Genomic DNA, 20,250 nt, shown 5'->3' on the forward strand with positions numbered 1-20,250 from the left:
CGTTTCTTTGGCGGAATTAACAAACTAATTCATTTACAAAAACTAACGATATTCCATTATTTATAATGTGGAGCCACAATAGTAACAGAAAAATACCGCTATAATAGTTTTACTTGAACTCAAACTCGGAGTTGCATATGTTTTGTCCACGTAATTTTAGAGTTGAAATCAAAATGGTATTCTTATTTTTTTTTTATGAATGAAATTTTTTTTGTTTAAAAACGTTAAATAAAAGTAAAAATACCAAATTTTAATAATTTCATATCCAATCGACGGTCTGCAAAGGTTATTGGTAAAATATATACACTTTTTCTAAACTAATGTATTAGTTGCATATGTTATGGCCACCACTGTACATATATGTATATGTTGTCATATAGAAACATTTTCCATTTGTGCTCAAATTTTTAAAGATTTTAAGATAAATTATCTACACAAGCCGTGTTTTTTGTGCTGTTTAGGATAAAGGAAAAATCATCCCCAATTCTGGCTATTTGCTACATAAAAGCCAGCATGATATAGCGACGATCGCGCTACAGGCAGAAAAAAGAAGAAATCTTTGGTAGGGGATGATTCTATGACCTTTTATTTACAAGGTGATATAAAAACATTTTCGGTTTTAAAAGTTGTACATACAAAGTTGTACATACATACATATGTACATACCCAAACACCTAAATATATGCAAATGTACATTTAAAGGTACACAAATTCAGGTATATGCATTGTCTTGCAGAAATTTCAACAAAACCTGAACCTCTTATATTTTAAGAGCAATAAAAATCAAACAAAATCACTTGCTTGGTACTAACCTAGTCCGAAACGCTTCTTGATCTTCTTCAAGATATGCAGCTTTTTGTTGGAGATGCGATGGTTTGGGCACTCCATGACGACAACTTGACCACCAGGTCCTGTGCTAGTTGGCATATAGCTATTGGCTTGATTTTCCGATAAACCCATGGCGTGATTTTTTTCAGTTTAGTATATAGCAAATAATTAATTAACTTTGGTGGCAAGTTGCAAAACGTTTAAATTTGTGTTAAAACAGAAATTAATTATTGGATTAAATAAACTGGGTCGTAACGACGGTTTGGTATGCAAGTTACTTTGGGTATAAACACTAAAATAACAACAGCAACAATAAATGTTGATTATTTGCCTGTTTTAAGTTTTTGTCAAAACATTTTATTTAATTGTTTGGCTTTCAATGTAGTTTAACATCCTTATTTTATATAAATTTGTTTTAGTTCACACAATTTTTGAATTTTTTAGTTTTTATGCAGTTTTCTTTAACTTTGAATTGTTATGCTTTTGTGTTAAAGCTTTTCAACATTATACACATCTTTTCATTAACAATGTCGTTTTTCCGCTGAAAGTTATTTTAACGAGAGGCTTCTCAAACTCCTTCTATTATATTCGTAGTTTTTAATGATGGTTTACGGCTTCCTGTTTGAAACGCAAAAGTTTATATGCGCCTGAGCGGAAGCAATGAATATAAACTTTAACCGACACAAGTACAACACAAAAGCTATTTGGCGATATGCAGCAACAACAATGCGCTTTAGCCGCAGTGAGTATGCTTCTAAGGAAAAGAAGTTGCTAACAGCGCAAACTAACTAGCGTACATAGCTTATAACCGCAAGCAAGCAAGTCAAAAAAGAAAACCGAACGAGCATGCAAGCTGCTAGCCAACGACCGAATGTACATTTAGGGTGCTTCTTGCGAATCGCGCGAAAGTCGATCTAAACCATTTGACGTGAGAATATTAACTGAATAACCCCGACGACGTCAACAATTCCTGCCAAAGAAAGGCCAGGTCAACATTGAGCGCTCTTTGTGTGCGGAGGCAGCAGCTGCAGACTTTGTATCGCACTCATGCAACCACTCGCTCACACACTCACTCACTCACTAACTCAATTCAACTTCGCACTCGAGTACTTGAGTGCTTTGCTCACAACTTGGGCCGGGTAAGCAGGCAGACAGGCGATAAACAGTAGATAAACAAATGTACGACAACGAGTTGCGAGTAGAATTTTAAATATATGAGCGATAACACACACACACATACATACACAAGTAGATAGACCCGCTTTGATTGTGTTTGTAAACTATTAGCGCGCTTGTACGGGCAACTTTATGGCTAAACGCCCGAGTGACTAACTGCTGCTGGCTTTTTGGCTGTCGCTTGTATGCGCACAGGCAGGCAAACCTGGATGGCACAGCAACAATGCAATGCATGTAGTGTTTTTGTTGTTTCATTGTTGATGGCGTCTTCATACGCTGGTAGAATTGCAGCTGTTTCGTTATTTTTACACATTTTCTGTTTATTCTGCATTCGCCCTGCGCGCCGACTCAAATCACTCAAGCTGTTTGCACGTTTACGTTTAAATTGTTGTTGTTTATGTGCATATGTACATACGTACTCACAGTTGCACAGTGCAACTATCTGCCTTAGATTTGTGGCTGTTGTTGTTGTTGCTTTTTACCTTCATATGTTGCCAGTGTTCGCGTTTGGTGGTTGATAGTTGTTGGTGTTGGTGTTGGTGGTATTGATGATGATGGTGGTGGTGGACTCTTTTGCTTCCTCGCCCAACCGTAAACGCGATGTGCACCGGTGCAAAAATTCAATTGCGAATAACTCCGTTTCGATTGAGCGCGCATTTGTACTCAAAGAGAAGAAAAATGGCATAAAAAGTCTGCCGTTGAAATTGTACATTTTTCATTTTGACGCTTTTTTATTTATCCGCTTTAGTTTTTGTGTGTGTTGCACTCCTAAACAAATAATTGAAGGCGAAATATTCTTGCAAATTGAAAAATGATTTTGCAAGGATGAGTATTATTAATTTTGTGGGAATCGGACTATAGCAATTTTGGGTAATTTCCGTATTTCGTGTAAATAATTGCAATGGCTGATTGAGTTATGTATATTGCTCAAGGTTGTTCAAAGTAAAGTTATTTGCTCGGAAGTCAAATAAGTTTCTTTAAATAACTGCTGCTGACACCTTGTGGTGTACCAACCGCTGTAATGCTTAATTTATATGTATATAGTCCTTAGTTATGTTTAATATGTAGTAAAATCAATGCATTAATTAATGAACAATTAGTTAAAAAATATTTTAAAAATCGTTGTACTATATATTGTTAAACTTAGTCTCATTGTAAGGAAACTTTTTTTCATAATGAGTCTCGTAAGCCTTTACGTCGGTATGTCATCAGATATCCACCCTATCTAAGTATCTACCTAAGGAAAAGTATATTTTCTTATATTTACGAAAACATTTTTATAATATTTTCAAATTCTCATACATACATGTTTTTATATTTTTTTTTAATATTTTTTATATTATTATTTATAAAAAAATATATCATCAAATTTATATTTTATTATTTACTAAATAAAATGTATTTTATATATTTTATATATCTACAATAACTACAGTTATTTGTAGAGTATTAAAAACTGCAAAATTTGCCAAAGTTAAAAATAGGTTATAGTATTATCTCCAAAAATGGGAATTTTTAAGAAATTATTGAATTACATACATATTCTACATTACATTATTGCATTTTTTTTGTTTTGAAAGTATGAAGTTATATTTGTGTAAGACTAAGCTAGAGAAACAGAAAAATATCAAAACTATTTTATTTGAAAATAATTTCACTAGTTTACCCTTTCCTCAGAAATTACAAAGTAATCACAAAAATCAAAAAAATATGATTTTAAGGGATGCAATGACGTTTCTTAAATATAAATAAAACTAAACTGTTGTGTCGTTGTCCTTTCTACAGTAATAGGTACATACAAGTACATAAAACATTCACAGGAAGAAATCCAAGCAGATGTTTAAAGATTTTGTGGGAGTAGGTATTCCATAGCGGCATAAAACAACAACCACAAAATATCATGCGAGCAAATGGACTTCAGGCAATAAGAAACGACGGACGAACGAAGTAAAGGAGCATACACAAGAACAACACACCTACAAATTGTAGACATACATATGAGCTAATAGTACATTTAAAGGCACACATATGTATGTATGTAAATATAATGTATAAGTAGTTCACCAGAATTTCATATATTTAGTCAAAAAATAGCTAAAAATTAATGAAAAGCAATGTAAACACTCAATTACAGAAAGGCAATATTGAAAAAAAAATAAAAAGAAGAAAAATTTTAATTCGGTTGCCCGAAGCTATAATACTCTTCACAAATACAAAAGAAATCCATACATCAACTTGATTTTGCTCGATCGATTTGTAGCTATATGCTGTGGTAGTCCGATCTGAACAATCTTCGGAGAACGCAGTTGTTTCCAAATCTTTCCAAGTTCGTGAAGATGTTTCGTAAAATGCAAAAATGTTCCATACAGGGACAGGGTTTTGTTCGATCAGTTGGTATGACATGTACATATGTACATATATGCTGCAGTGGTTCGATCTGAATAATTTCTTCGAGGATTGTACCGTTGATTTGAAAAATAATCCATACCAAATTTCATGAAGTTATCTCCTCAAATAAAAAGTGCCGGCCTTTCCTACAAATTACTAGCTTATTGTGGAGAATAGGACGTGTGAAAAATGCAGAGTGATATTTAAAAACTGAAGGACTAGTTCGCATATGTATAGACAGACAGACAAGCCGAACTTAGCTCACCTTTAGTTAGTAAGACCTGAAATGTTCTAAATTTTGTAATGAAACACATTCTTCACAATTTTAGAAAAATCATATTTAGAAATTAATCTGAACTAACAATAGAAAACTAGAAATAAAATTTTCATACAAAGATCACACAAATAATTATACTTGAATTTTGAATATAAAATACAATAGCGCATAAATTATCATATGTTGGACTCTGAATGACATACTTCCTATATGTATTACATACGGCTTATCAGTTTTGTGTGGATCAACAAGATTATAAATACGCCTCGCTAAGATCTGAAATGAACTCGAGATCCTCATACGATTGAACAAACGTGACGCGCAGGCTGAGAGTTTCCATAAGGACCACTTGAAAATCCAACAACCCATCAACGGGGACTATTATATAGCGTTATTTGAATATTTGATGGACGAAAACGCGGAAAAACGGTCCATATGAAGAAAGTGCACTAAAAATAACTTTAAATTGCCACCATAGGCTTCGGGTCTGGCCTCCAGCAACTTTTTCCTGTTCTCTAAAGTAGTAATCGTCGAAACAAAAGTCAAATCGTACTAAAATAATAGTAATGCGAAAGCTATAATTGCTTTCGATCGAAAAAAAAAATTAATAAATCGAAATTTTCTTAAATCGATACACGCTTCCAGCCTGGCTGGTATATAGAAAATAACATGTTACACTTTCGACGATTTTCACTCACACTAAACCCTTAAAGATCAAAGTTAAAAACAGTGCTGCGGTCGATCTAACCAGGAACTTTGTACAATGGAGGAACGCAAGTGAAATCGCTATTGCTAACTAATCGCTATTAAAATGTAAGCTACTATCATATAGCTTTAAAATTGCTGTTTCACAGTGTAATTCTTGATAACACTGTTCCAGTATTTTACACTAAAAAATTCGACACACTTCAAATTATAGCCAAAAATCCTTACGCGTGCGTTTATTGGAAATATAGCAGTACATCATACATACATACATCTGTTCGCTTATCAAAAGTCAAACAAACCGACAGCCGACAGCAAGCTGATATTTTCCTAAGCGATGAGGTGAGCAATCAATATTTAAACTCTTTATTTCGAAAGAGTTTTGTCATTATTTGACTACCTTTTTTTTTGGTGTGTTTGTGGTGATAAATTTACACCTGGAATTTGCAAATACTCGAAAAAAAGAGTAAATAAAAGCATTTAAAGGAATTGACACGATTACAAGCAACGTTTACACGCAGCAGCGGCAAGCGCATTAAGGCAAGCCAGCGACAAGCTGACAGACGGTGGTGCCAGCGAACAGACTGCTTGAATGAAATGCCGGTTTTGATGGGGGTAAGAAGCGGCCGATTGCACGACATTCACTACATTGCTGCGTTGTGGCACGCAAATGAGAAATGAATGCCACATGCCAAGCGAAGGCGCAAAGGCACAGACAATGCAGCAAGTTGTACGCCTTGTCTTGCTACCCTTTCCGGGCACCGTGACTGCTCTAAAGGTGGTCGTGTGCGAGCCTGAAGTGCTTTTGTTGACAACATTTTCATGAACACATCAACACATACATACACCTAGACACATACATACATGTATACAAACATATGCATTGGTGTAGTTCATATTTTATTTGCACAACAGCTGACGCTGCATCCATCCCCAATTTGCCAACTAGCGATCGTCATCTCCATCATCATCATCATCGCCGTCATCTTTGGCAACCACATGCGCACACACTCGTACGTACAACGCAGTCGAGCTGCAGCGGAGACACATGCTTTTTTCTTGCAATTTCTGTTCTTTTTCGTTTTTGCATCTTTGATATTAAAACTCTAAATGGTTTTCATTAAATGAACGCTTGTGTGTGTGAGTATTTGTGGTTGGCATTTTTTGCAAACCGTCATGCAGGAAGGAAAGACAGACAGGACGGAAGGAAGGCAGGAAAAACAGCTGCAATCTGCATTTGCTAGTAATTATTGCAACCCCCAGCAGCAGCCGCCGCTACAGGAACTAGTAGGAGCATTGCGAACGGACACGCGGACCGATGGACAGACAGAAAATATTTGCAGTTGTCAGCGTCTGCAGAGGTAATGACAACGAAAAAGTGGTGTGCATACGCTAAATGAGACCGAAAGCGGGTTCAGCGATTCTAAATGGATCTATTTTTCAAAATTATGCAAGCTCTAATTGGTATTTTATTAGTGCTCACCTTCCAACGGACTTAAACATTTCATAGCAGTGTACTAAAATATTGAAAAATAACAAGTACTTTGCCTCAACGCCCGATGACGCAGTATCGGCAGGAGAAGATTTACGGATACCGTCAAATTCTAATTTTTATTTGGATATCTTATTTTATGATGACGAAGCAATTAATCAAAATTTGTTTATAAAGTTTCAACGTGGTCACGGCGGTTTTTATAAGCCATGCTTTGATATTGTGCCAACAATCCACGGTCTTGAATTGGCAGACCGCCGATTGAAGGTGTGCGAGAAAGACGGTAGGCATCTGAAAATACTTCTTGGGTCATAAACTGCAATAAATATTGGGCATGCAAAAACAGTTAGCTTACATCGTACAAGAAGCGTAACGTAAGACTATTTAGCAGTTTTGACGAAGTTTAAACGCAACCCGAAGGATTATCTGCGACGAAGCTTGGATCCACTGATACCAAGGAACTACCGAAACAGTGGAACAGTGAATCTGCTTCAAAGAATATCCAAACTGTTTCAACGGCCGAAAAGGAGATACCTACCGTTTTCTGGGATTCGAAAGTAGTAATCAACATAAACTACCTGAAAATGGACAAAACGTTTGCAGGGCTCCACTATGCCAAAGTGTTTATTCGACTTCACAAAAAATTCGCCGTTTGGCGAAGAAAAGTATGCTTTTTCTTCATGACAATGCGATGGCTCACGCCTTCGCCTTCATTACAATCACTGTGTTTTCTAGGTCTGGCACTGTGCGACTTCTTTTTGCCGGGGAAAAATTTTAGTCGAATTTAAAGTTTTTGAGTTTTCGAAATAGCAAAATAAATTTATTTAGGATTATTTTAAATACTGTGGTTTACCACAGTTGTCAAATATCACCTAAGAAGTGCCTCAATAGGAAGGCAATGGAGAGAATCGAAGAAGAGGCGAAGAGAAATTCATTTTTAGGCACTCTTTTTTCGGCATAATCACTGCTTTATAACCATTCAGAATTTTGGTTGTAAATTCATAAAAAAATTAATATGTATAGATATTATCGAGTTCAAAAGTTTTTGGCATTAGCAAATATGTTAATTAATCACTTTGCTATGTACAAAACTAATAAATCATATGTACTCATATACATATCTACATATATGCTACATATACTTACTTATCGCAAATAAAACAGTCAATCGATTTCCGAGTAATTTTGATAAACTTTTGTGCATCTGTATGGGTTGATATGTATGCTTTAGTAGCTTAAGCTATAACTTGCTATTATTTTTCAATTTTTATTAATAGGTAGACATTAAATCTTTCTTTCAATATGTTTTTACGCTGAATAAAAGTATAATTGGTATTGTTAAGTAGCTAACAATTTTATAGAAGCATTTATTAATAAAGAGATAAATATTATAACATTGAAACAAAATTTCTAAGAATTTGTAATTTTTATAAGCATACATTTATATGCAGGAAAAACGGTATACTACTATGAGCAAAAAATAGTAACTTTTTTCATAATTTTAAAATTCTTAATTTATTCGTCAAAATATATGTCGTTCCCCCCAAAAGTAATTCCCCTAGGTCCAACACACTTGCGCCGGAAGGAATCCGGAGACTTCCTCAATAATCGAAGGAAACTGTCAACATAACCTTGATTTTTGACCTGCTTTGACGCAGTTTTTAGGGATCGGCTCAGCTTTGCCTAGATATTCGGTCGATTGCTCGTCTGTTTCCGGGTCGTAAGCATAGATCTAAGGCCCATGGCCAGTAATAATATGTTTCATGACAAGCATTGTTTCAAAAACGTTAACGCGACGATGTTTTTCGAAAAATTTTTAGTGATTTTGGAATAAATCATGCTTTCACTTTTCTTAGGCCCAAATGATCTTTCAAAATGATTTTCAGCGAATATACTTTATCAGAGAGACAAGCGTATACAAAACACTAATAATTAGTTTGATGTGACATTTGGCACAGATGTCAACTGCCTACCAACCAACCTAAAAATAAAATATTTCGACGAATGGGATTTCGGGCGAAATTTAAATTTAAAAGTCTTACTATTTTTTGCCCACAGTAGTAGATTACGATCATATGTACATATGTGTTACAGATATTAACCGACCGCGGAAATATTCGGCAATTTCATTGATAAAGATTTCCATAAAATTTGATAATGTGTACAAAGCACCAAAAAAGTTGTATGGCTTCTAAAATTTAATACTAATAATTGGCGAAATACTGGGTTTTCCAATAAGGATGATATAATTTCTAAGTGTCGTTCCGACCATTTTTAATATGTCAAGAAGAACGTTTACAAGTTATTCAATTTTATTATCAAAATATTTTAATAATGGTCCACCTGAGCTCGCTATTCGTCGAATTGTTCAAAATTTTGAGCGTACATTTTCTGTACATAATGTTCAAGTGCCAATAAGACAAATAACCGCTCGAAGTAATGAAAATATTGCTGTCGTTCAGACAAGTGTTGCTGAAGACCGCAATTTGTAGATTCCAAGACGTTCTCAAGAATTGGAACTGTCTCAAACCATAACCTGGCTGATTTTAAGAAAGGATTTTGGCCATTAGACCACCGTAAACGTCGTTTTTAGGAGAATCATTTCCTCCGAAGAGGCTCACATTCATCTGAGTGGTGTGGTTTCTGGTCTGGTGGAATCAACGGTCCGTACTTCTTTCGAAATGATTCTGTTACTGTCAATGGGGAGAGTTATAGATCGATGATAGCCAACTTTTTATGGCCGCAATTTGGAAGAAGGTGATTTTGTGAACATCTGGTTACAACAAGATTACGAGAAAAGTTTGGAGAAGACTACTTCTTGTGGGATTATTTGAAGCCATTTATCGTTAGCAATAAAACAGACTCTTTTCCAGCTTTAGAAGTCAATATTGAACATGCTTTTCATGACATACGACTTGATTTAGTGGAAAAAGTACTGGAAAAGTGGGTTAATCGAATTCTGCAAAAGAAGTTGTGGATGCCATTTGAATGATGTTATATTCAGAACTTAATTGCATCGGTTGTACTACACAATTAGTGTGTTTCTCTTTTAAAAGAAATCATATCACTCTTATTTGGAAACCCCTGTATACCGGCTATCGACAACTTATCCAAGAAATTCGAAAGTATGAGGTTCATCTATAGTATAAAGCATACAGGGACCTAAAAATGTTCTGATATCTAAAGTATTTCTAACCTGAAATTTCAAAATATTTGCAACTTCCTAAATAAAAACTAGAGTAGTTTGAGAATCAGCTGTGGTTGATTACAAATAAAATAATTTTCCCGCGAAAGTTACAGAGAACTTGTTACCAAATACATACATACTTGTACATCGTTTTAATGTAATGAGATGAAGTGGTATCATATTGAACTCACGTATCACTTATTCATTCAAGAATAAAATATACATATATTTCTTCTATTTCGCCTATTCCAAAAAAACGGCCGAATTTCGCAGTTTTACAAGGGATAGGAAAAACATCGTCCACAAAGAGTTCAAGCAAAAAAATATATTTTTTTAATAATCTTGTAATGAAATGAGATCATTTATAACGCATTGCAAATTTATTTTGAGATAGAGTTCTCCCGCAATGCGAGTAAACCGCAACAAGGCGCGAGTCGATATATCGGCTCTGGTACTTTTCGCGATCCAATTTTTCAATCACAGCTGTTATATACTTATGTATATACATATGTATATAAAATGTACATGCCTACAGGTATATAACGCACCAGCATAATGCAGTAGCTGATGCAAGAACCAAAGGGGACAGTTAATCGACATTATAAACTACACTAACAATAAAAAGTACCTGTTTCATATCTCATAGAGTATAAATAAATGATGCTTACGAAACAATATTATATAAAAAATCTATATATTCAGCCACAAAAAAAAAAACAGTGCAACATTGTGCGCTTTAAATATAAAAAAAATCCTTAAAATCAAAAGGCATCATAAATAACCGAGTTTATTACTTTGATTTTGTGTACACAAAAAAGCAAGTTGAAGAAAAAGAAAAAACACCTTTCAATCTTGCTCTTTGCTTCAAATGCCACATACAGCAACAATTCTTCAAACTCAGGACACAGCTGATAAGCAAGCGAGGAAAATTGAGTGCACATTAAATATCGCAGGATGCTGTAAGGACAAGTAATACAGGTAAAATGCGCCTGCGCACATTTCTCGACAAAATGCTCGCACTCAAGCAAGGGCGAAACGGCAATGATAGCGAAGGTATACAGGTAAGCGTTGAACAGCTATTGGCTGCTACGCATAGCGGCACATTTAGATAGCACTGCTGACCGCCAGGACAAGCGATCATTTGATACGCACGCATATGCACACATAGTAATCGTACAGAATCGACATGTGTGCGCCACGGTGTGTACTCGATTTGTCGACTGTCGGGAGCAGGGGGTTTTTCACAATTATATGCGAGTTCGAGGTACATACATATGTATGTATGCAGATATAAGATGGCATACCTACACACCTTTGCCTTTGAGGGTGTGCAGACATTCTTTCTAACATATTAAGCACCTACATATGATGTTGTTTTTGCAGTGTATTTAACATTTGCGTATTGGCGTTTACAATTTCCACAAACACTTCACACAGCGCCGTTAGATTTTCATATTGGTTTTTCTATTCTTCTATTATTTCGTATTTAATTCGTTTTGGTACTTATTGATGCTGCAGCATAAACATACAAACATAGGTACAACATTAAAATCATACATACAATTATGTGTATTTACACCGTAAGGACATATGTTTCGGAATGCTAGAATTTCCCTTCGAATATTCAAAAATACCAGCACTCGAAGAATTGTGTATTTGACATATGGTAACGTTAGATGCTTGGGCTCTACACAACTGTTATCCTGCGTATAAATAAACACAGCCACTCTTCTTACGGACACAAACAATGTGCGACCCCATGAGTGCCCCCAAAAATAGCGGCTCCTCCAGGTTGTCCTGCGTGTTTTTGGCAGCTTGCCATTTCCCCTAAATAGGCATATACGTATGTACATATGTACATACATGTATAACATATTCATACATTTTCACCCTCATACAAATTTAATATTTTATGAATTTTAAATTGCATTTATCTTCCATCGACAGCAGTCGCCACAGTAGCATATGTTTTACCTTATACAAATACAAATTTGCTACACTTCTCTGCCATTTATCTTCATATGCAATGGTGGTCTAATGAAGTTGCTGGAAGAAAGTAAAAATAAAAAAATTAAAAAAACAACGCAATTCGGAAGGGAATTTGATTGGCGACGACGGAGCCGGATATTATTTATTTAGCGGAACCAAATACATGTGGAAGGTTTAAGAAATGATCTCAAAGTTGATTTTGCTTTTGTTAAGCTAGTGAAAGTTGCAATGGAATAGGCGGTTCATTACAGATAAGCATCTTGCTTGTGGAATTTTAATCGGAAGTATATTGATTAAAAAATACCACTGAGTTCTAAAAGCGCATTTCAACGATGATCTTTGGCCTCAGCAAGGATACGCGCTCAAATTAGAAAAACTTAAAAAGGCGACTAAGAATTTACTTTATCAAAAGTTGCGCGGGATAATTTTCTTATTATTTTATCAATTTGCTGGAGTTTTGAGTCCCGAACGCAATAGCAAAGAGTAAAAATATTAAATTAAATATTTTTGGACAATTATTAGGCAAAAAACAGCGGATTATAAGTAAAAAAAATTCTATATAAATCAATGGAAACAAGGAAGGGCTAAGTTCGGGTGCAACTCTTACAACTTGAAAGCATCAAAGCTCAGGTAATTTAAAGCCAGATGGAAAAACAAAAATCATTGTATGGGGTGTTTGGGGCAGAGAAAGAGACAGGCTGATTGCATTAATTTGTACATTGCTCAGATTTATTTGAAGGATTTTTTACATATTCTTCCTAAGGTTTGTTAGATAAACGAAAATCATATCGTATCGAATATCGGGGTTGGGGGTAGTATCGACCAACACATGCCACAAACTAATAAAATGTTCCTTGGACTTCATTAAGGTACTTCACATACCATCACCAATCAATCAATGGAGTAAAGTCATTTGGTTGAAATCTGTCGGACGGGTCCCAAGATATGTGATTCTACCTAAAAGTGGAAGGAGCCACGCCCATCGATCAATTCTTGTAGCTTAAGTAGTTTAGGAGGTATGTATATACTTTAAACCTTTTTTAGGGCGGGGCCAGACCTTTTTTTTAATTTTTAGGCAACAGGTGCCTCTTGCTACTGCGACACCCTAAGCCGTTCTAGTTTAGTGCTTAGTTATATCACTTTATAGGTTTTCCCTTAATTGCGTTTTGTGGGCGTGGCAGTGGTGAAATGCTTAAAGCTTGCAGAGAGAGACGGACGTACGGATCATTTATTACATAACCCTACAAATACCTATGTATGTCGATTAGTTTAAGGTGATACGAAAAAACGTTCGGTGACCAACATGTTGCAAAAATATAGATACAGAAATAAAAGAATAAAATACATTTAAAATTATAATCATGGATTTCTATGTTAGCATTGATTATTTTCATTATTTCAAACATGTCTGTATAATAACTTTAGGCATGAACTTATAATTTTGCATTTTGGACCATGCGAATTTTTATTTATAAACATCTTTTGTTCTAAATATATGTACATATACATATGTACACAGCTCCCTTTAAAACGGCTACTTTTTTATATTGAAAAAACAAACTTCTGGAGGGTAGCAGGCCATCGAAGAGCTAAATGAAGGTCAAGGGTCCTTTTGTTTCATATACATACATACATTTGTACATACGTATGTATGTATGTATGTAATTATATACTACTCGTATGACATGGAAGGGGAAATTATCTCACTTATGTATGTACATATATATCTAATACACTTGAAATGTGTTTTATATAGATATAAGGTAGCAAACACAGGGTCTTCCTGAACGTTTCCGGAATATCATTTTATATGTAGGCAACGGTATACACGTGCAGATTAGGAGAGGTGATTATGCTAGCCAATTTAGAAATACCACATGTAAATTGTCGCCGCATTCCAATAGAAAATACGTATTTGCTGGAAGCGGAAGTACCAATATGCAATCACAAACACATCGAAGGCAACAACCCCCGCATTTAGTAGAGCAACAAAACAATATTACACATGTTCACATCAAGAACACAACAACAAAAACGTCACTAAACATATGTATGTCAATCCATATGTATGTATGGACGAGAGCAATGAAGCTGCGGTATCAGCATTATTTTGCCGATTGCTAAAATTGTATATTATATTTTATTTACATGTTATGCATCTACATTTACATATAAAACATAATGTAGTCAAATAATGCATTTGTTTTTTGTAAATAAAAATGTCCAGTTGATATTGACTTAAATATATATACAAATCTAATTGGAATTCCTTTCGACAGACTTACCGATTTTGCCAGCGGTCTGCCCCATGACTGCTTTTGTGGATAATTATTTAACACTTCGTTTTTTATCACACCATTAGCACTTGCATAACTATACAGAAGATATTTAACGATAAATTATAAATTTATTATTTCATTTGCACTATTTTGTAAGACCAATTTTACAAATACGGAACCAGCACAAGAAACTGGAGATAACTTGGCATTTCATGCAGAGCTGTGTTGCGTTGGATAATTGTTGGCTGCAGGAGCGCGGTAACGGCCGATATAAAATTTTACTTACTCAGTGTTTTCACATCAAACAAAATATTTATATAGAATTTACTTTCTAAAAATTCTTAATTCATTTTTAGTATTTCTTTCATTATATGTATTACAATTAAAATATTAACAATATTCTAGTAATATCTCGAAGTAATGTGCACTTATATTAATACTAGAGCTATTTGCAAAATTTCTAAAGGAAATAAAAGATTGTAATTACTAAATAAATTTTTTACATGTAAACTTTACAATAGCATATAATATTTCATGTTTATGTGCTTTGCTATGTTATTTCGGTATTAAGTTTTAAAGCGGCAGCGGGAAATTACTGTCAAAAATTCATCATGACAATAGATTTTGTATGGCGCATACCGAAATAACCGCGGCGGCAACGTTGAGTGTTGGAAAATTCTATTTTTACAGCTCGGTAAGAAGTAAAGCTGGTTGCAGAAAACGGAGATATTATAACTTTTTTGAAAAACTTCTTGTCGCGCGACTTTTACCGCTTGTACATATGTTTGTTTTGCATTTAATTTTTTTTGTACTAATATTAGAGTTTAAATGAGAATTTGGAGTAATGATAACGCATTATTTAGTGAAGCAGCGGCGCCATTACTGCTAAGCGGTAAAAAACGCGTTGCTGAATACTTTAAGTTAGGTACGTCAGTAAGCAAATGCGCAAAATAAACATGAAACAGAGCTTAATTTTATAAAATGCAACCCTGTACTTTATCGTTATACAACACTGTTTATATGACATATTTATCAAACGTCAATAAGTTTTCGCATCAAGCAGTAAAGTATAAATTCCACGCAAATTAAATAATATTTCATTCATAAAATAACACTTCAAGTTAAAATAACGCAAAGTCGTGTTAAGCGGCTAATATAGAAACGGTATTTAGTGCAGTGTTATTTGCGGAATTAATTTGCTAATTTAAACAATGGCGGATCCATTAAGTCTCCTACGGCAATACAATATAAACAAAAAAGAAATTATTGAACGAGATAATCAAATAATCTTTGGTGAATTTTCGTGGCCAAAAAATGTGAAAACAAACTATTTGAAATATGGGTAAGCAATTTACAATAGGAATCTGTCTTTCTAAATATTAAGTGCTGAATTTTATTTTTAGTTCTGGCAAAAAAGGGGCACCACGCGAATATTACACGTTGGAATGTTTACTATATCTACTTAAAAATGTTATGCTGCAGCACTCGGTGTATGTGCGACAATGTGCGGTAAGTAAAACATTTTATTACGTTTTCTTTTTTTTTTCAAAAGATAAGATTAAAAATTTGTCAAAACAAATTTCAGGCGGAAGATATACCTGCTGTTAATCGTCCTGATCGTAAAGAGTTACTTGCCTATCTTAATGGAGAGAACTCAACATGCGCCAGCATAGACAAAAGTGCACCACTTGAAATTCCCACACAAGTCAAGCGGCCTGCAGATGGAGATGCACCAGGAGGCGATTCACTCGCAAAGAAGGCACGCTTTGAAGACACCCAAGTGCAAAAAGTGCGTGAACAACTGGCTGCACGTTGGGATGTCAACAAAAAGGAGACCACTGTCAATATTGACAATATCAAATCGCTCTCAGAAACAATGTCTGTGGAAAAAATTGCTGCCATCAAAGCAAAACGATTGGCCAACAAACGTACCACCATTAAACGCACTGACAATGAAGATGCGATGGCTACAGATTTACGTGCCATACTTGATTACGATGTAGATTCAACGAAACATATAATAAGCCGCGAGCGTCAGTGGCGAACACGTACCACTATATTACAGAGTGCGGGAAAGATGTTTGCTAAAAATATATTCGCTATATTGCAAGGCATAAAGGCGCGTGAAGAAGGACGAAATAGACCAGCAGCGCAACAAGCTATCAAGATGCCAGAACCGGCACGTATTGCGAAACCGCAACCACAGCTGACGCAGTACAATCGTTATGATCAGGAACGTTTCAACAGACAAAAAGAAGGTAAGCATTTGTGTATTTGCGTACATATATAATTTTTCTTATGTTTAAATTTTTATTAATTTTTTCAGAAACGGAGGGCTTCAAAATCGACACACTGGGTACTTACCATGGTATGTCACTGAAATCCGTGACTGAGGGTTCACTTGCGCAACGTAAGGCGAATATGCCACCACAAATACGTAAGCTAATCACGTTTAGTTGAGAAAATTTTGTTATTAAATTAATTATATTTATAGCTGGCCGCCCCAAGGAACTTTTACCTACAGCTCAAGCTCGACAAGTGGCACCATCGGCACAGAAGCGCGTTTCGCGCACGCCTATCATTATTATACCTTCCGCTAATACCAGTCTAATCACCATGTACAATGCCAAGGACCTTTTGCAAGACCTGAAATTCATCTCAACTGAAGAGAAAAAGCGTGCAGGTGGGGCAAGAGACAACGAAGTCTTGCTGCAGGTAAGTGTTCAGAGCAAATGTGTGCAAGTAAACGCACTATTCGTAATTTTCTAACATATACTAATCATTTAATTATATTTTAATTTTATTCTGTTTTATTAACTTTAGCGTAAACGAAACAATCAAACTGTACCATATCGCGTTATTGATAACCCGCAAAAGCTTTCGGCCCAAGATTGGCAACGTGTCGTAGCAGTATTCGTAATGGGACCCGCATGGCAGTTTAAAGGTTGGCCTTGGGATGGAAATCCTGTGGAAATTTTCTCCAAAAGTAAGTAGCACAATGCAAATAGAAATTGATAATTTATAATATATAATGTATACACTAACAAGTACGTCTTCTTGCAGTTTGTGCTTTTCATTTACGCTTCAGTGAACTAAAACTGGATACCAACGTTTCGAAGTGGTCGGTGACATTGTTGAACCTTTCGCAAAATAAGCGACATTTAGATCGTGCTGTTTTAATGACGTTTTGGGAGACTTTGGATAAGTGAGTATAATAAAATTAAACAAAATAATTTTAATTAGTATATTTTACTAATGGTAATAATTTTATTTTTATAGATACATGGCGAAAAATAAGCCGGATCTTAGATTTTGAATGTTCTGTAAAAAGTCGACCCGTAAATGCAGCGCCGATTCCTCTTCCACTACACAATTAAATTTATTTTGTGGAAGAAAGTATAAGACATACGTTTTTTGGTGTCTTTAATATTCAGAAAAAACATATATTAGCTAGTAGTGAAATTATTTTAAAATAAACTCGAAAATGTTATGTATTATATCTTCGGCTACTTGGAAACAACACTATTGCTCATGGGCACCTTTCAGTGTACAGCGTGCTGACATGATTGAATTGTTAACAGTTCGCTTCGTTAGAATATACATATGTATATGTTGATTGAAAAGTCATCGAAAATAAACAAATTTGACTTAATGAAAGAAGTTAATACGCAAATTGCCTGCAAAATATATAGCGTTTGCTTCTGATTAATGCAAACCAAATAAAAAATTGTTTATTGTAGCTATTTAAACAAGAGTTGAAAAAAATAAAATACTAATAGTTTTATAAACAAGAAAGGACTTTTATTTCAAAATTATCGCGTCAATTTAAAAATAAAGGCGCAGACAATATACCTAATCAAAATGATTTATGGAATGCCAACATGGTGCAATATTAATTAATATTTGTTTATTTTAACAGCATACACTTTTAAATACAATCTCAAGTGACCATTGCGGCAATTAAACAAAAATAAAATAAGAATACTTAGAAATTATTTTCAACATAATCACGACATACCAAATTACTAAACGCTATAATCTTGCATTTTATTTACACCGCTCCAATTTGCAAAATCGGTAAGAACAAATGAAACGCCTTCTCTATTTGTTGTATTGCCACCAACATTTCAGCGAAAAGCGTGCTTATGCGCGTTTTTATTATGTCATCTGTTTCTGTTTGCGCGTCTAACTGAATGCCCGTCAATGTAGCGGCAAATCGATTTGTCAGGCCATTCAAATGCATAGTGAATTGCTTACACAGTTGTACAATGCAATCAACTTCATTGGCGGTGCTGTGATGTTCTTTCACCAACAATAACTCGGCGATTTTGTGAAGTTTATTTATTTGCAAGGCACAAGCTTCAGCTAACATTGTAATAGATTTGGCAAAAGTCTCCTGTACGGTGTCATGTGTACCGTTCACTGGAGCTGATTTAAACCACTCCAACGCTTGTCTCCAATTGCTGTAAACAAAATAAAAGTAAAAAGATATACGCAAATTAAGTCTCAACAAAATTTGTTATTGTTCTACCTTATTATATCATCGAAATTTATTTGCAGTTCTGCATCTTCAATGGCGCTAATTAGACGTGTATTTAACTCTTCGACGCCGTAGTCCCCATCACTTTCGCCCTCTAAGTCCTCCAACTCCATCAGCTCTTTAACTTCAGTGATAGTCTCTTGCAATTCTTTAAGCGCATTGCCACTGACTGCATCCTGCAACTTTTGCAACTTAAGCACTGATTCTTTAGAAAGTATTTCCAATGCTTCCAGGTGTACAAGACCGCAATTGTTCTCGAAGAGTAAATCGAAACGCAGCATTTCGCGTGACTTTTCTAATTTCATCTCTTTCAAAGCATTTTCTAAGTGATCAGCGTCTTTTTTCGCTTCTTTAAGTACCTGCCAAAGGTTACAAATTTTTTGTGTCTTTCAAAACTATTTTTAGATTACAAAAGATAAGTTGTACAAACCTCACTCAGATTTGGTTTATCTTGTTCTAAACCAAGTAATTTTCTCTTATTCATTAGTAGTGGATCATTTTCTTGTAATATATGCATGGTTTTTTTTCCGATTCCTTCAAGTGTATCCAAGCCCGTGTTGAGTACCTTCGTCCCAAGAGTCGTCACTCCACTAACGATATTCAATCCGAAGGAAGGCGTTCCTTCTTGTTGTTCTTGAACCCTATGCTGCTGGTTATCGTTTATAACTTTTTGCTCGACATGGTTATCGTCGTCTTTTAACTCACTGTGTAGCTTTTCTGTTTCGGCAGCTTGCATTCGTGCTAGTTCCTCTGGATCGGGCACGCCAATTACTTGATTAAGACCTTGACTCATTGTTGAGGTAATATTGCCAATGCCTTCAGAAGCAGTAGAAAGTACGGACGAAACTACGCCTCCAAACAGCCCACCCCATCCAGAGGTTGGCTTTTGCGTTGTAGTAGTAATTATGTTTTCCGTTTTTCTTACCTCTGTTACCTTCCCTTTGTTCTTGTTAAAATCTTGTGTAGTTTCTTCAACTGTTTTCTTTGTGGCATGCAATGAGTTATTATTTTCTGCATTTATATTGCCTTTTGCAACATTGTCCTCCAACAAATTGGAACCGGGTGTATCCTCAAAATTCTCCTCGGCATCACCCCAATCATCCCAGTCATCATCATCATTTTGATCCCAGTCGTTTTTCTCAGAGGCTGTATTGTTTATATTTTTTGCATCAATTTTGGTAGACATTCTATCACCAATAGGACGTTAATTTTTTACCAAGAATTCTTTAAAAAATTTGTAAAATTCTTCACAAATTTTATTTACGTGTCGTTTAGGAGGATAATAATAGTGATGTAGAAAAGTTAAAAAGAAGAAATATCGATATTTTTTCTACCCGTATATCGATAATTATAAAAACATTCATAATTTTTTTTTATTAAAAATTGGGG

The 20,250-nt window shown here is 35.0% G+C and overlaps 3 protein-coding genes across 4 annotated transcripts in view; 1 reads left to right on the forward strand and 2 right to left on the reverse strand.

Annotated features, from left to right (window-relative positions):
• LOC126755078 (protein neuralized) overlaps positions 1 to 14,535 on the reverse strand; it is a 43,854-nt gene extending 29,319 nt beyond the window's left edge. The window contains exon 1 of one of the 2 annotated variants that reach the window (XM_050467406.1): positions 14,328 to 14,535. In XM_050467406.1, coding sequence (XP_050323363.1) covers positions 14,328 to 14,352 — 25 coding nt within the window. In that variant the 5' untranslated portion in view covers positions 14,353 to 14,535. Of the gene's footprint in view, positions 1 to 812; positions 1,742 to 14,327 lie in introns of those variants that run through there. The other variant, XM_050467399.1, reaches the window with a different exon arrangement.
• Positions 14,536 to 15,358: 823 nt separating this feature from the next.
• LOC126756250 (parafibromin) lies at positions 15,359 to 18,116 on the forward strand. The gene is made up of 8 exons (XM_050469194.1): positions 15,359 to 15,663; positions 15,725 to 15,830; positions 15,907 to 16,579; positions 16,648 to 16,758; positions 16,816 to 17,036; positions 17,145 to 17,307; positions 17,385 to 17,526; positions 17,601 to 18,116. The coding sequence occupies exons 1-8, from the start codon at positions 15,533 to 15,535 to the stop codon at positions 17,635 to 17,637; spliced, it is 1,584 nt and encodes a 527-aa protein (XP_050325151.1). The 5' UTR covers positions 15,359 to 15,532; the 3' UTR covers positions 17,638 to 18,116.
• Positions 18,117 to 18,211: 95 nt separating this feature from the next.
• On the reverse strand, positions 18,212 to 20,157 carry LOC126756258 (protein FAM114A2). The gene is made up of 3 exons (XM_050469206.1): positions 19,292 to 20,157; positions 18,853 to 19,220; positions 18,212 to 18,784 (listed from the first exon to the last, which is right to left on the reverse strand). Exons 1-3 carry the CDS (start codon positions 20,045 to 20,047, stop codon positions 18,373 to 18,375), a joined length of 1,536 nt encoding a protein of 511 aa, XP_050325163.1. The 5' UTR covers positions 20,048 to 20,157; the 3' UTR covers positions 18,212 to 18,372.
• Positions 20,158 to 20,250: the final 93 nt, after the last annotated feature.

The sequence above is a fragment of the Bactrocera neohumeralis genome, chromosome 2 (assembly GCF_024586455.1).
Source record: "Bactrocera neohumeralis isolate Rockhampton chromosome 2, APGP_CSIRO_Bneo_wtdbg2-racon-allhic-juicebox.fasta_v2, whole genome shotgun sequence".
NCBI classification, from domain to species: domain Eukaryota; kingdom Metazoa; phylum Arthropoda; class Insecta; order Diptera; family Tephritidae; genus Bactrocera; species Bactrocera neohumeralis.

Coding starts and splice junctions, on each gene's coding strand:
- LOC126756250 (XM_050469194.1), top strand. CDS start 15,533: ATGGCGGATCCATTAAGTCTCCTACGGCAATACAATATAAACAAAAAA. Junction 15,664..15,724: donor ACAAACTATTTGAAATATGG/GTAAGCAATTTA, acceptor TTTTATTTTTAG/TTCTGGCAAAAAAGGGGCAC. Junction 17,527..17,600: donor TTTTGGGAGACTTTGGATAA/GTGAGTATAATA, acceptor TTATTTTTATAG/ATACATGGCGAAAAATAAGC.
- LOC126756258 (XM_050469206.1), bottom strand. CDS start 20,047: ATGTCTACCAAAATTGATGCAAAAAATATAAACAATACAGCCTCTGAG. Junction 19,221..19,291: donor ATAAACCAAATCTGAGTGAG/GTTTGTACAACT, acceptor AACCTTTGGCAG/GTACTTAAAGAAGCGAAAAA. Junction 18,785..18,852: donor AATTTCGATGATATAATAAG/GTAGAACAATAA, acceptor TTTTGTTTACAG/CAATTGGAGACAAGCGTTGG.